General features: G+C 44.8%; 1 protein-coding gene across 1 annotated transcript in view; it reads right to left on the bottom strand.

The window, feature by feature from the left end:
* The window catches only part of Lmcd1 (LIM and cysteine-rich domains 1), a 56,666-nt gene extending 52,529 nt beyond the window's left edge, over nucleotides 1-4,137 (bottom strand). Inside the window, exon 1 of the mRNA NM_144799.2 lies at nucleotides 3,923-4,137. Within this exon, the coding sequence (NP_659048.1) occupies nucleotides 3,923-3,964 (42 nt within the window). The 5' untranslated portion in view covers nucleotides 3,965-4,137. The remainder of the gene's footprint in view (nucleotides 1-3,922) is intronic.
* Nucleotides 4,138-15,999: the final 11,862 nt, after the last annotated feature.

The raw sequence follows: 15,999 nt of genomic DNA, 5'->3' as shown, positions 1-15,999 counted from the left end.
GATAGGGCTGGGGAGATAACTCCAGCGTTTTTCCTTGCCAGCCTCACCACCTGAGTTTAACCCTTTGAACTCACAGTGGAAGGGAGAGCTGACTCTCACGGGTTTGTCCCCTCACCTCTACACGTGTGCTGTGACACACATGGACACAGCGTGTGTTCTCTCTTCCCGATCTTTTTGGGGACAAGTTGCTTTTTGCACCTATGGGCATGCCTTCAACGTGTTGGCTATTAAAGTCTTCAAGTGTCAGCTTAGTGTGTTTTTAAGGCTGAGGGAGCCAATGACGATTCTTGAGGAGTGATGTTTATGTTGGACTAGCCTGCCGAAGCCATGTGAGAGAAAGCTTGCACACAGCAGGAATTAGAGGTGAAAACAGGAAGGGCATTGGACAGAGCAGAGGACTAACCTGGAGCACAGGCTAGCTAGGAAGGATGTAATGGGCAGATATGTAGAGAAAGATGCTCATTGAACCTGAATATGAACTTGGATATCTTATCACTTACTGTTCCTTGGCTGTTGTGTTAAGGAGGAAAAAACGAGAGCCCTCTGGACCCAGGAGGTTGGCACTGCAGCGCAGTGAGCATGTCATAAGTCTCTTTGTCTGATCTAGTCTATTTGAAGACCCTACCCGGAGCTTCTGACCATCAGGGATCTCTAAGAGCCTACTAGCTTCTAGACATCTTTTCAGCAAACTCTAGTCAGTAGTTGACTCTTTCAAGCCTCAGTTTTCACATGTAAAAAGTGAGAAAGAGTTCCACCATGCCCCCAACTCTCTCTCTCTCTCTCTCCCTTGTGTGGTGTGTGTGTGTGTGTGTGTGTACTCCTTACTGACTGACCATCCAAGTTCAGAAGGAAAGACCTGATTCTACATAAACATACTTCCTATGTGTTGGGTGAGAATGAAAGCAACGCCATTGCTCTTTGCCTCCGCTTATTAAGGGGTGCTGGGCACAACTAGCTTGGGCATAGCCGAATGCAAATTGGTTTCTATTTACTTGGGACAGTAAAACTAAAGCGTGTATTTTCTGTATCCATATACCATCAAATTGTATATAATCACCAAGCATACTAATGGCTGATTTTGTGTACCTTGGTGTGTATGTTTGCCTCTGTGTGTATGTTATGTGTGTGCAGTATATATGCATGTTCACTTGTGTGTGTGTGTGTGTGTGTGTGTGTGTGTGTGTGTGTGTGTGTGTGTGTAAGTGCCTGTGATAGCCTAAGGCCAACCTTGGGTATTTTTCCTCCAGGGCTATATACTTTGTGTTTTTGAAACAGGGTCTCTCATTGGAAGTCATCAAGTAAGTTAGACTGGATGTCGAATAAGTCCTAGGGATCTGTCTCAGGGTCAAGATTGCACATATGTGTCACGGCTCTTTATGTGGGTGCTAAAGGTTGAACCCAAGCCCTTAGGATTATGTGGAAAACACTTTCCTAGTACCACTAAGGGCTGATTTTCACCAAGTGATCATATGCTGAGCTTTTAATATACATCATCTTGCTGAGTACCCCAGACACCATGAGAAGTTAACGCCACTATTGCCTTTCAGTTTTCAGAAGCTTCCAGGACACCAAAACAGAAGTTAGTTTCCTTGCCCTAGTGTCTGGATAGCAAGTGGTGGAGCTGGGATTTGAACTCAGATCTGATGCCAAAGCCCGTGGCAGTAAAAAAAAAATTAATAATCACCTGAAGGACAAATTTGTCCTGGTGATTGGTTCCACCTAGTTACAGGCATTTGGTCTTCTTTGTTGCCAAAGAACGTTGGCAATTTCACTATGCTCAGGGACATGCCTGTCCTGGAGAACAATCTCCTTTCCCAAGAGAAAAGCCAGGGATGGCTCAAGAGCAGTCAGTGGCTTGGGACTGTTCCCCACCCGCTGCCCCTGTGGACAAGAGCATGCAACCCACAGAGAGAGGCTGACAGTCACATGATCTCCGAGGCCACTCCAGTTTGGGATTTTATACTTTTTCTTGAAGACCGTTTTATGACTTCCCAGCTGCTGGGGATTCCCACCCCTCCCAACTCGTGGGGGACAGGGCAATGGGGACACTATGAAATCCATGTTAAGCCCTTTCACATTTTGTAAATAGGTCTTTTGCAGTCTGAAACTGATTTAGAATGTCTAAGTGCAATTATGCTCTCTGAAGCCAAATGTTATAACCCACCCCTGACTGCTGATTTTTAAAGTAAATATGCAATAAACTCTTTTCGGATCTTGATAGGACACAGTATTTGTCAGCGCTGAGCCATTTCGCAAGGCCCTCTTGGGTTCCCTTCTCTTCCCTCCACTCTTTAGGGTGAAGACATTGGTTAATCCACCCCCTTGCTGATCTTCCCCAATGGTTAAAATTCCAAGAGGTAAAAGATACCCACCCTTTCATCTTTACCCACTTCATTCTTTCTCTAAGCCTGTAATTGGATCTAAATGGAAAATAAAACCTTCGCAAGCCAAGGAAGTTGGCAACAGACGGTGACATGAAGAGGAACATGTTCCATCTCTAATCCAGAGAATCACACCCTCCTATGCAAGGGACAATAAAAGCAAAGCTTTCTCTAAGTGTGGCCTGGGCTCTTGATGAAGGGGAGGGATCTTTATAGACTTCATCTCACATTCTAGGATGTCAACCGGCTTATAGCAACACACTTGCAAATCATTGACCTCAAACACATGGGGAAAGAGAGCAGGAAAAGTGAAGTCCATATATAATTAGAGACTAGCAGGTATCCCCCACACTCAGGTCTCAGTGCTCTGTGAATTCTGGATGAGAGATGACACTTGATTCTGCAAATAGTCTGGTGAATGCATCAGGGAGATGCCCAGACTAAGTCTGATTGGATGCCATGTGCAGAAGGAATCACTAGGCTCAGGAGTGGGAGGGCAGGAGGTCTGGGGCTTCCCCTCTCCCACCTCCATTCTCCCTGAGCTCTACGGTCTCTTTTTCTCTCCTTTGCTTTTCTACCTCCCACCAAATGTCAGCAAAGGAGAACTTTGCCCTGCAAGATTGAATACTCTGAGAGAATAGCTTAATAATTACTGCTTGGGCATGTTAGCCTACATTATCAAGATTGCTGTTAAAAGTACTGGCTGTCTCTCCTCCTTACATTCTAGATAGGGAAAGAGCGGCTAAGGATTTGAGTTTATCGCTGTTGTACAGCTAAAATGTGCCAGACCAAGGGCCAGGGTTTGAACATCTCTGTCCCCTGCAAGCCACCTCTCTTTCACCCATGCCTCTTATTTCCCCATCTGGGAAGCCATTGCTGCTTTCCTGTCCCCTACGTCTTCTCATAGCCCAGTCTTCTGCTTTCAGTGTACCTCAGGTAAGCAGGCAGCCAGTTTAGAGCTGTAGGCACAGCTGCTGGCCCCGCCTGCAGCAATTTACCCGTGACCTTCTGGGCTCTGGGCCAGCCCTTCTTGAAAGGGAAACGTGCAGACTCTGGGGACAGAAATTAGTTCCCCTGAGCTAGAATGGCTGCTATTGCCAACTGCACCAAAAGAAACTATTCTGTGTGCTGGGGAAACCACACAACTCTGGGAGGCTAGCGAAGGGGGAGGGGCTGCATCACAGTCCCCCAACCTTCACTAAAGGCACATCAGGGGGTTGGAGGGTACAGGCAAGGGAAAGCCAAGACGTTTCCCATGACCACAAATAAGCGTCTATTCCCTCCCTCTAAATTTTAACTTTAGTTCACCTTTAATCAGCATCAATAAAGAACTACGGCACAGTGCAAATACTTTCTTAACAATGGCTTTAAGGGCAATTTGGAGAGGGGTCAACCTGTCACCTCAAATAAGTATTGTCACCTATTCTGTTTTCTGTGCTTTCTGTGGATTTGATGCAACCATTAAAGTGTCCCTAGGTACTCAGTGCGTCTGAGAGCAGTGGGATCTGAAGGATACAGGAATACAGAGGGGTCTCGCTCACCTTTTGCACTCCAGGGTTGAGGTCCTTAGCCACTTTTGCCATCCTGGCGGTGCAGAAACAGCACCTGGCTTCTCAGGCAGGGGCCAGAGGGAGCGCGCAGCCTGGACAGCGCTGCTGAATGGCCAAGTTCAGGTTCCTTTGCCTGTGTGCAGCCGGCGGCTCTGTGCTCAGAGCCGCGCCGCTGCCCGCTTTAATTGGAGAGCGGGACTCCCTCTAAAAAGTGACCAGCCAATGCGCGTGGACACCCACTCCAGGCCAGCCAATCAGAGCAAAAAGCTGCATCCCTCCCTTAGGGTGGCCTCTGCAGGGAGGCTGAGAACTTGGCTAAACTCTACCCTGACGTCAGCTTAGCCGGCTGCCCTGCCACCTCGGGCTCACAGCTGTCCCCTAGGCGGCAGGAATCCCTCCCCACGCCCTTCTCCTTTAAAGGGCAAGGAGCAGAGGGAGGGGCAGAGGAGACCCAGGCAGATCCATTCAGGTCAAAAGAGAGAGCAAATAGGAGAGCCAAGGTATTTTTAGAGAGCTGGGTCCAAAAATAAATGCTGAGCAGTGCTCTCTGCCCACCTCTTCCCCCTTGTCCCAGGGGGGTGCGCGGGGGCAGGTGGTCTCCAGAAGCCTCAACTGACCCTAACCTGGCTAAGGTCTCTAGTAACCAGAGAGAAAAGACTCTAGTACATTATCATTTGTTAAAAACAATAGCCACAAAAATTTTTTTAAAAATTTAAAATATCTTTTTTAAAAATAACTTTTAAACTTCTCAGAGGAAGAAAACAATATTCTTTCTCTCTCTCTCTCTCTCTCTCTCTCTCTCTCTCTCTGTGTGTGTGTGTGTGTGTGTGTGTGTGAGAGAGAGAGAGAGAGAGAGAGAGAGAGAGAGAGAGAGAGAGAGTGCATGTGTGTGGAGGTCAGAGAATAACTTGTGGACATCAATTCTCTCCTTCCACCAAGTGGGCTCCCAGCATCAAACTCTGGTCATCAGGCTTGGCAGCAGCAAATATCCATACCCAGGGAGCCGTTCCCATATTATAGCTTCAAAATTATTTTTATGGTTCCAACTGAGAAAACGAGGAGAGATAGTCAGGTGATCAAAGGTGTGCTCTTCGATAGGACTTGTTTAGTCTAAAACGGTGAGATCGGAACTGGCCCCAGGGGTTGGAGCACGAGACTGTAAAGGATAGACTGTGAAAATTAGTAATTAAGTCTTGCAAGTCTGGATGAGCAAAATCTATCTGTTTCTCACCCTTGGAATGAAGTATCCATGAAACATCTAACAATGGTTTCTGTAAGTTGGCCAGGCTGTTTGCTCCGGAGCTCACGTTGCTCTCGGAGACTGCTTTCCCGACTTCGACTCCCCTGCCACAAGAGAATACAGAACAGGTACCTTTTTATCCAGAACAATCCTGCTTCACCTGTCATGAGGTGAGGAGGCCTTTCTACAACCCACATGGGCAAAATCTCCTGCCAGAAACTGGGATTCCAGTGGGTGAAAGTGAAAGATTGCCTGCAGGAGATCCAATATAGATCTTAAAGTATATCCTTCAGTCTTCTAATCAGAGACTTCCTATTGCTGAGTATTTAACCTGTCGTGCTCTTCCGGAGTCGCAAATCATCGCCAGTCCCTTCTGCCCCAAACCATGATTCCCTTTCCAGACTCCTGGAGAAGGTTTTCCATTGGTGACCTTCCTATATTTCTTTCTCATAGGTGTCTGCTACAATTAGTTTGGCTAACTTTGACTTTTGTTTTTGTACCTTTGACTACAACCATCAAGCATATAAGGGAAGCTCAGAGCACATTAGTTGGATAGATGAATGGTTGGATGGATGGACGAATAAAGACCTGGAGATCTAGTTCTGAGTGTGTGTGTGTGTGTGTGTGTGTGTGTGTGTGTATGAAGAGGCCAGAGGACATCATTGGCCATCGTAAGTCCCAGCCACCATTGATAAGGTCTCTCACTGACCTGGACCCTGTCTGGTAGATTAGGCTAGCTGGCTAGTGAGCTCCAAGAGATCCACCTGTCTTTGTCTCCCCAGTGCTGGGATTATGAGCATGCCATAATCTCATGCCTCACCAGGTTTGGTTTACATAGGTTTGGGGGACTGAGTCTAGGTCTTCATGTTTGCTAGGTTAGCATTTTACCAAGTGATCTCCCTTACTGGGATTCTGACTTTTTTTTTTTTTTTTTTTTTTTTTTTTTTTTTTGGTTTTTCGAGACAGGGTTCCTCTGTATAGGCCTGGCTGTCCTGGAACTCACTTTGTAGACCAGGCTGGCCTCAAACTCAAAAATCCGCCTGCCTCTGCCTCCTGATTGCTGGGATTAAAGGTGTGCACCACCACACCCGGCGGATTCTGACTTTTTATTAACACCAATCAGGACAGGCGAGACCAACAGAACAGGCACACTTCGTCCATTTTGTTCTAACTTCCAAGGTGGGTTGTGTGTGAAATCTTAGAACTTCACTAACATTTCAGCAGAAGTGTGGCCCTGGATGGAAGTGTTCCCATGAGCAGCTCTCTCAGTAGCAGATCCTCAGGACAACAGCGCTAAAGAGAGACATCATGCCAGAAGCTTTCATGTTTCAGAGCAATGAGAACAGAAGCCAGGAGGTGTAACAAAGGCAGGCTTTATCCCTTTCAGCCTGGGCAGAGACCTTCCCAGTGATGTCACTGGCCACTCCTGTCCCAGCCACTTTTCATTTTCCTTGTCTTGAGAAAGCATTGTTCTGGACATCCTGGTAGTTGCATTAACCTCACACTGTGTAGTTTCAGCCTTTCTCTTCTCCTTATCTTTACCTCTGGCTCCAGGAACATTTAAGGATGCAGATGCCACACCTTCTCAGGACAGAGCACTAAGCTACTGTCTTGGGTGCTCTGTCTTCTAATATCTAGAGAATTGCTTACCATGGGCAGACAAGAGATCCCTGCTGTCCTGTAGAACCTGTCCCCATCCCAGCTCCAGATTCCAATTCCTATCCTTTAAATCCTTCTGCAGACCTATGCAGTAAAGGAAGCCCCATAGCCATGGACTTTTATGGCTGCCAAATTAAAGCTTGTGTCTGTTCAGTTACGAGGAGGGAATGCGGCCACTGTATCTCAGCTTCACTAGAGCTTTGAGATACCCACCACTACCACCACCACTACCATCACCAACACCAACACTATACCACTTCTTGATCTTCTTGTTCTCATTCTCCTCCTCTTTCTCCTCCTCCCCCCTTTTCCTCTTCCTCTCTCTCCTCTTCTTCCTCCTCTATGTATGGTGTATGTGGGTACTTAGATGGATATACATGTGGGGGTCAGTGGTCAAACTAGTGTGTCATACCTCATTTTGGAGGGGATAGAGTCTTTCACTGAACCTGGATCTTGTCAGTTGGGCTAGGCTGGTGACTGTGAGCTCCAGAGATCCTCTGTCTTTATCTTCCTAGGGCTGGGATTATAAGCACGTGTGCTACCATGCCTGGCTTCTTACATGGGTACAGTGAATTGAACTTTGGTTCTTTTGCTTGTGTGGCTTTATGGGTTTATGCCTTAATGGAATGGATGAGCTCTCTATTTCTTTAGGGAAGAAAATAGAATTCTGGACATTTTTTTGGGGGGGGGTTGGAACAGTAGCAAGGTCTGATTTTCTCAAGGTTCATTGCTTTGAGGGGCTGGAAATGTCCATTCATTCGTAAGAGAGTCTCAGGCACCTGCCTTAACCAAGCCCTGGCCTAAGTGCTGGAGATACTCCATACATTAGAGACAAATCCTTCTCCTTGAAGATTGTTGCTCCAATAAATAACATCAGGGTTCTTTACCTGAGAAAGCTCTTAGCTTACTAGATCTTGGCCACTCAGAGAAAATAAAAATTCAAGGGCATTCACACACACACACACACACACACACACACCTTCATACACACCACACAATCACACACATTAGTGTATTTGAGTACACTGTCGCTGTTTCAGACATACCAGAAGAAGGCATCAGATCCTATTACAGATGGTTGTGAGCTACCACTTAGCTGCTAGGAATTGAACTCAGGACCTCTGGAAGGGCAGCCAGTGTTCTTAACCACTGAGCCATCTCTCCAGCTCTCAAGGACTTTCTTAATCTGGGATAACAAAACTAGAAATTGCCAGCAGTGAAATTTCAATTCCCAATTCTAAATTGGAGATCTTGTGGTGTCTCCTGTCCCACGTGGTCTTCCCATGGCCCTGGTCATTATCACAGGCTCATGAGCCATTGTCAGGGAAAGAGCAAATACTTGGTTCAAGATAATGCTGTGGATACCATCGACATCCCTCTCCTTATCTTATCTGAGATTTTTGAATGAATCTCACATTCCTTTTATCATTCATGAATGAATCAACTAAAGAAGCAAACACTGGATTGGCCACTAGTGTGGGTACAGTACTGAGGTGAAGTCTTAGCAGCAAACAGTCCTACTGGGAGGGGGTTTGTCCACACAGGTTGCTGTCCAATGGGTGGAGGATTTTAGTTAAGAAAATTACAGATTTCTCAGGGTGTCTAGGGGAAAATAAACAGAGGAGAAATCTACCAGATATTGTTCCACTGTGTTGTGGTGGTGCAAGAAAGCCCGACAGGTGGCAGCATGCTGGCTGAGACATGAAACAGGAATAAGTTAAATATGAGTAGAATTGACAAAGGGAGACTACTCTGGGAGCCTAGGGCTATAAGAGCAAAGGCCCCTGGGTGGTCATGGGCTTCGTGAGTGAGGAATGGAAGGGTCAGTGTGGAAGAAGAGCAGCAGCAGCTGGATGGAACAAGAGGAAAGCAAGGAAGGCAGGCAGGCAGGGTCCTTTAAACAACACCAAGAAATTAAGACTCCTCTCTGAGGACACTGAGACATTCCATGCTCCTGCTTTCCAACTGGAATACAATGGATGCCACATGGGACACTTAGAACATCCGATAGCTACATTTACAGAAAGCTAAAGGAAACAGATGAGATATTCATAATAAATTTTATTTAACACGATATCAGCAAAGTATTGACATTTCCAGCTGTGCTTGATATAAGGCTCACTAAGACATTTCCTAGTCTTTTAAAGAGCTAATTAGTTAAATAATTGTGTGTGCACGAGTGTTTTGCCTGCACAGTGTGCAGGTCTGTACACCATGTGCATACTTTGTACCCTTGGATGTCAGAAGAAGGCACCCAATCCTTTGAGATGAGATATGGACAATTGTGAGCCTCCTCTTGGGTCCCGGAAATTGAACCAGGGTTCTCCGGAAGAGCATCCAGTGCTCTTAACTGCTGAGCCAACTCTTCAACCCTTTCTGTTCTTTTACTGCATCTTTGAACAATCTTATTCTCTCAGTACATCTCTCTAAAGATTAGGCCCACTGGAAATATTCAGTGGCCTCAAGTGGCTAGAGGCTTCCATATTAGACAGCAAGATTTCTCTGCAAACTAAAAAAGTTCATGACCAGCAAATAGGAATGCAGCTGATAGCTAACATTCTTGTATTACCACTTGGAGAAGTGACAGAATTGTGAGGTCAGTTATCGACTGGTCTCTTATGATCTGCTGTGACTCTTGTCTAACAGGGACAAGTGACTTTCCCAAAGTTACAAAGGCACAGAGAAGCAGAAGCAAGATTTGAACACAGATTTCCTGGCTTCACACCAGACACTTTCGTGCATCTCCACGATCACAGCTCACAAGAGCTTTCATTGTTAGGCTAGAGCAGTCCTGGCCCAAGTTGTCTCCATGTGTGAACATGAATAATGGCTTTTATTTGGTTGTGATTTTTAAGAACATCCTGTATTCATTAAAAGCACCTAACGCTTAAGGATTAGTAGATATAAATAATCCACAGACCACATAGTCTATTTTAATTAGCTGTTATAAATATGCATGAGTGACATACTGTAGCTTAATTTGTGTTCTTTTCAACCCACATTTGTGCCATATATTTTGTGACTTGTCCACAACTTAAATGTTTTGATTTCTTTCCTGCTTTTTTTTTTTTACAGGAACTTTAATTTTAGAATAAAGATCTAATTTTCTCCAGATTTTTGGATAGGTTCCCAGATTCAGAAAGCCTTTGCCTATAGGGCCAAAACATCTGGATTAAAAAACCATGATTGTTGGATCCAACCAGTGTTCTGCTTCACAGTTTTTGACAGGGGTGGGGAAAGACATGAGGAGGCTCTGCCTGTTTAGAAATCACACTGGGCCAGGAGCTAGAGGCTTGAATGCTGAGCCCAATTCTGCTAACATCAGTGTTGCTGACCCTCACCTTATAACTCAAATTTGCGGTGAGTTACTCGAAGTGACTGATAAGTTTGTCGTTAGTGTCAGCTTTGTAATTTAGCTGCTGGTAGAATATCAACCTTTCCCCATTTAGTCAGGTAAAGTACGGAGCATAAAGAAAGAACACAGGATATATACCTAAAAAGTAGGTCTGATATATATATATATATATATATATATATATATATGTATGTATGTATGTGTATGTATATGTATATATATGTATGTATATGTATATATGTATATATATACACGCACACACACACACATATATATGAATGATAGATAAGTAGATGATAGATAGATGAGAGACAGATAGATGATAGACAGATAGATGATAGATAGATGATTGATAGATCGATACATAGACAGACAGATAGAGAGATTCTACCATGGGTGACTGAAGAGAAAATACCTGAGAGTCTCATTGCCTCTGAAAAGTGAGAATGATGATGGTTGTTCCCCTCTGGTTGCAAATGCATCCACATTTTTCTTGCTCCCTCTGCAGCACGCAGAATTTTAAAATGACCCCCATGCTAGTAACTGTAAGTTACTTCTAACAAACACAAGACAGTGAAGGTGTTGGGAATGATGCCGTGATATGCTGTGTCTTCTGGCAAAGATGAAGGGATCTTACAGATATAAGTAAGGTCTAGGATAAGCTATAGAGAGGAGATGTTTCTATGTGCCCTTGACCTGGTATGTGCCTACAAAAAGAAGGCCTATTAGTGAGGGCCTTCTTTCTGTCTTGCTAGATCTAAGGAGTCAGCCACTGCAGCCACTGTCAGTTCTCCATCTGCAAGAAAATGAATTCTTCCAACAGCAGATGAGCTTGGAAGAGGACCAGAGCCTGTCTCAGAGGAGGTCTCAGAGGATGGCTCATGCCAGGCTGACAGCTGGAACTCACTTTTGTGAGGCTCTGAGCCAGGGACCCAATTAACAAGTTAAATGTGCCTGAATCCCAAAACCATTGTAACAATGGTTTGGACTTGCTTTCATTTTACCCCACCTCCCCGTGTGACTGTCTTTCTGTCTGTCTGTCTGTCTGTCTGTCTGTCTCTGCCTGTCTCTCTCTCTGCCTCTCCCTCTCCCTTCCTCTCTCTGTGTTCCTGTGTGTTGGTGCACAGCATGAGGAGATCAGAAGACAATCTCAGGCATCAGAATTCAGTTTCTACTTGTTTAAGTCAGGACTACTTGTTTGCTCCAGCATTAACCAGATTAGCTGCCTTGAAAGCTTCCAGGGCATTGGGATTGCAGACATATACTACCACACTTGACTCTTTCATAGACTCTGGCTGTCTGAAGTCAGATCCACACACTTGTGTGGCAAGAACTGCCCACTGAGATATCTTCCAAGCCTCTGGTTTGTTTTAACTTTTTGATATATGGAAGTAATTGTCTGGATTTACATCTTTGAATTTTTATCTTTTCTAAGGGTCTCAGCCTATGGTTCAGTTGTTTCTGGTGATGCTGGTCAGGAACCCACAGCTCTTGGCCAGCCACGTAACCTCAGGAGTAAGCGAATACCTGATACTCTAAAGTGTCTGTTGTCAAACTAGGACGTTTGCTTAGGACATTCAATGCATTTTGGACTTAAGATATCTTCAGTTTATGTTGTGGTTAAGATGGTTGATATGGTATATTTGGTAGGATCCAGAATCACATAAGAGACAAGCCTCTAGACATGTCTCCGAGGGATTGTCTAGATTAAGTTAACTGAAATGGAGAGACCCTAAATGAAGATGGCGGTCTCTCATGGCTCTCAGACTGTATACAAAGGAGACAGTCAGCTAAGCACTGCCAGTCACTGCTCACTGCTTCCTGGCTACAGATACAATGTGAGCAGATGCCTGAAACTCCTGTCCTCATGCCTTCCCTGGCATCACGTACTGTAACCCCTCAAATGGTAAAGCAGAACGAACACTTCTTCTCTTACCTTTTTTTTTTTGTCAGACATTTGGTTACATCAGTGAGAGGTAACTGACACAGGGATCCACCCCATTGGAAACCAAGGGATATCTGGATGTGAGACGAACACTGAGGGGCTAGATTTCTGATTACTTGTAACACTGAAGAGAGGCTCCAAGCAGCGTTGCTTCATAGTACTGAAGTGTATTAAAGCTTTAGTTGACTGTTACTTCTTAGGGCGAACAATTTTGCTCTGTCCTTTTGAAACTGATATTTCTCTGAGTTCCTAGAACTTCCCTGAGCAGAAAGTCAATAAATAGGGTACCCTTCCTTTTAATTGATTGATTTATCAATGGATTTTTTTTCCAGTGCTAGGGGCTTTCACATGCTAGGCAGGTGCTTTCCACCGAGCCACACTCCCAGTCACAAGTATCTTTAACAGTGTCACTTGCTCTTAGATTACTCTTATTAGTTGCTTTTCTCATTGGAGTGGCAAAATACCTTGGAAAAAGCAATTTAAGGAGCTAGGAAGAGAATTCAGTTCATAAACTTGGTTGAGATGGAGTATTTTGTTTGCATGTCAGCTCGCCTGCAAGTGTTTGGGGAATTCCCCTGTCTCGGCCACCTACCTCATTGCTATGAGAACCTGAGTTCAGATTCTAGGCAATGTATGCCCATAACCTCAATACTAGGGAGGCAGAGACAAAAAGAGCCCTAGAGCTTGTTGGTCAATCAATCTAGCTAAGTTCTGAGCTCCAGTGTCAGTCAGAGACCCCATTTCAAAAAATAAAGTGGCAAATGTTTGAGAAAGACACCTGACACCCACCTCTGGTCTCCCCACACTTGTGCACGTGCCTGCAGGAAGACTCACACACCTGCATTTGCCAAGCATGCTTGAGGCTCAGCGTTTCAACCTTATACTAAAATAAGCCATCAGATACAGACTCACAAATATGCTTACTCTAGAGCAGGAAATCTAAAGGACATAAAGGTCTGATGGATGCAGGCTATCATCTTCACCAGTGACAGCTTTGACCTTTGTCACATACTACACACACACATACACACACACACACACACACACACACACACACACACAGAGAGAGAGAGAGAGAGAGAGAGAGAGAGAGAGAGAGAGAGAGGGAGAGAGAGAGAGAGAGAGAGAGACAGTGTGTGTTGGGGGAGGGGAAAGCACAGCAGAACAACTGGCTTTCATCTGTTGCAGCAGGAGGATGGGCTGCTTGCACACATCTGTATGCATCAAGAAGCAGAAAAGGGGGAATTTTGGTGCCTAGTTGGCTCTCTCCTTTCTCCCTTACAAGGGATTGGTGTTACCCACATTCAAAGTGGCTCTTCTTGCCTCAGTTGATCCTCTCTGAAAATGCCCGCAAAGACACACCAATCATGTGTCCCCTAGGTGATTCTAAATCTATTCAAATTGATGACTAAGATTAACCAGCACACAGCTAGCCCCATGGAGAAAATTTTAGCTAGAAACTTGGAAGATTTTAACTAAATGTGTTGTTTAATGACTCTCCAACCTCCAATCTCTACCACATACAACTATGAGTATGTGGTATGTGTGTGTGTGCTCACTCATGCATGTGTGTGTACATTCATGTGTGTATATCTATCTGCTCTGTCTTGTTTTCATAGTAAACCTGGGTAACAGGGTGAAAGTGAACAAATGCCTGTCTTGCTTTGTATCCTTAGTGTTTCGTGAGTGAAATCCTAGAACGGACCAAAGGTTGTCTTTTGAATTTCCAGATGAGACTCTGGAGCTCAGCCATGCCGGCATAGCTGCTCAAGGCTCCCAGCTAAAGGGGATGAAAGTTCATGCTGGGACCACTCAGGAGCTGTCCGGTTTCTGGGTGAGGATTTGCTGGGGAAGAATGGTAGATGGGACTCCCAGTCTTGGGTGTGGATATTTTCCACATGGCTTTGGTTACACCTTTCCTTCTTCCTTTAACTCTGTGCCCAGAAACAGATCCTCAAACTCCATTCACATGGACTTCACTGTCTTCCCCTTAGGTCCAGGCAGTGGTAGACTAGATGTTGGTATGTTAATCCTCCCCATGGGCAGGGGTTGATGTAGCCTGTCCCCCTGATGGTAACAAGCTTTACTTGTCATCTTGACATCACACAGAATCATTTAGGAAGAGATGTTTGTTGAGCCATTAACAGCTGAGTTATCTTCTCAGCCTGAGAAGGAGAGTCTCAGTGAAGAATGGTCTAGACCAGGTTGGCCTGTGGTCATGTCTGTGGGGGGATTTTTTATTTATGTTAATTCATTGGGCAGATAAAGTCCACTGTGGACAACATCGCCCCCTGAAAGGCAGATCCTGAGCTACATAAGGATAAAAGGCAGTGAGTACTAAGCATGCATGCATTTTTTCCCCTGTGCTCTTGACTGTAGATGTGATGTGACTTGACTAGGTACTTCAAGTTGCCAGAGTCTTGACTTTTCAGAAGTCATAGACCTTAACCTGGAATTGTTAGCTAAAATAAACAAGTTGCTTTGGTTGGGAGAGGGTGTTTTGAACAGAGCAACAGAAATGAAGCCAGAATACCCACATACAGCAGTTTTTATGAACCAGTGACAGCTCTGTCCCTTGGTCACTTCATCTGAATGCTTTCCTCTTCTTTAAGGAATCCCCAATTCCTTAATGTTCTCATAAACTCCTTCAATGGCTCCCTTCAGCGAGCCCTACCAGGACTCCTAACTGTAACTCAGACCCACACAAAGCAGTATTCCTTGATTGGTTTGGATAGCTCATTGGTAGACTCCCACTGATTTCTTTAAGATTCTTTGTGTTCTCTGTTGTATGAGTCAACTTCAGGATGTGAGGTCTGGTGATCAAATAGAATATGAAAACCAGTTAGAGATAGGGGAAGGTAAGGTGGAAACTGAGGTCGTTATAGGTTGGCTTGCTGGCTGCTTTGAGGTCACAAGGAAAACAAGTGTGACATTATTCAACTATGGAGAGTGACTTCAGACATATAAGTCCTTTGTGCCTCACTCTCCCTCTCTTAAAAATAATGTAGTTGGGTTCATGATATGGCTAAATGTTGGAGCATTTGCCTAGCATGCTGGAGGTCCAGTGTTCCATGCCCAGAATCATCAAAAAGATAACTAATTCATAAATAAAGCATATCCTAGTTCAGGGGTTTTACTAAAGGAGTGAGAAGAGAGTGGGAAGTGTAGCAAGTTATCACCCACAGTGTTCATGAGGCACGGCAACTGGCACCAGGGTACCACAGGATACTACCAGGTATCTCCTGGGTGATAAGGCTACAGGTGTACAAAGCCTTCTTGCTTGCTAGGAGTTTCTTAATTCTTCATAGTTTTCTCTCAGCTGAAAACTATTTTTGTCCTAGGCCATGGGTCTTCGTATGCTCAGGAATGCCTACAGAGAACTGCTGTGTAAACTCAGGGTAGGGAGTGTAAGGAGAAAATGTTATTAAAATAGCTGTCAATAAATTTTGTCTGCTTTGAGGAGTGGATGGGGGAATGTGGGGCTTAGATAAGAGCTTGGCATCACAGTCCATCTTTTTGTTGTTGCTATAGCAAAATACTGAAACAAGGTAATTTATAAAGAATGGACTTACTTCAGCTGATGGTCCTAGAGGCTGGGAAATCCTGGGGCAGGGACTGGCATATATTTGGCTCATAGTATAGTGTCTTCTGGATACATGACAACACTATGGAAGGCATTATGTAGTGAAGCAGAAAACAGCCCAGCTCTGTGCCCTGCTCTGTCCCCTCCTCTCTGAACCCCACCCATCCCCTTCCTCTTCTTTCTCTCTCCTCCTCTTCCTCAGTTCTTTCTCCCTTACTTCTCTCTGTCACTTCCTTTACCATTACCCCCTCTTCTTCCTTCTCCTCCTCTTCTTCCTCTTTTTTCT

The sequence above is a fragment of the Mus musculus genome, chromosome 6 (genome assembly GCF_000001635.26).
Source record: "Mus musculus strain C57BL/6J chromosome 6, GRCm38.p6 C57BL/6J".
In the NCBI taxonomy this organism is placed as follows: domain Eukaryota; kingdom Metazoa; phylum Chordata; class Mammalia; order Rodentia; family Muridae; genus Mus; species Mus musculus.
Note: the sequence above shows the minus strand (reverse complement) of the source record. Positions and strands in the feature narration are given on the sequence as shown.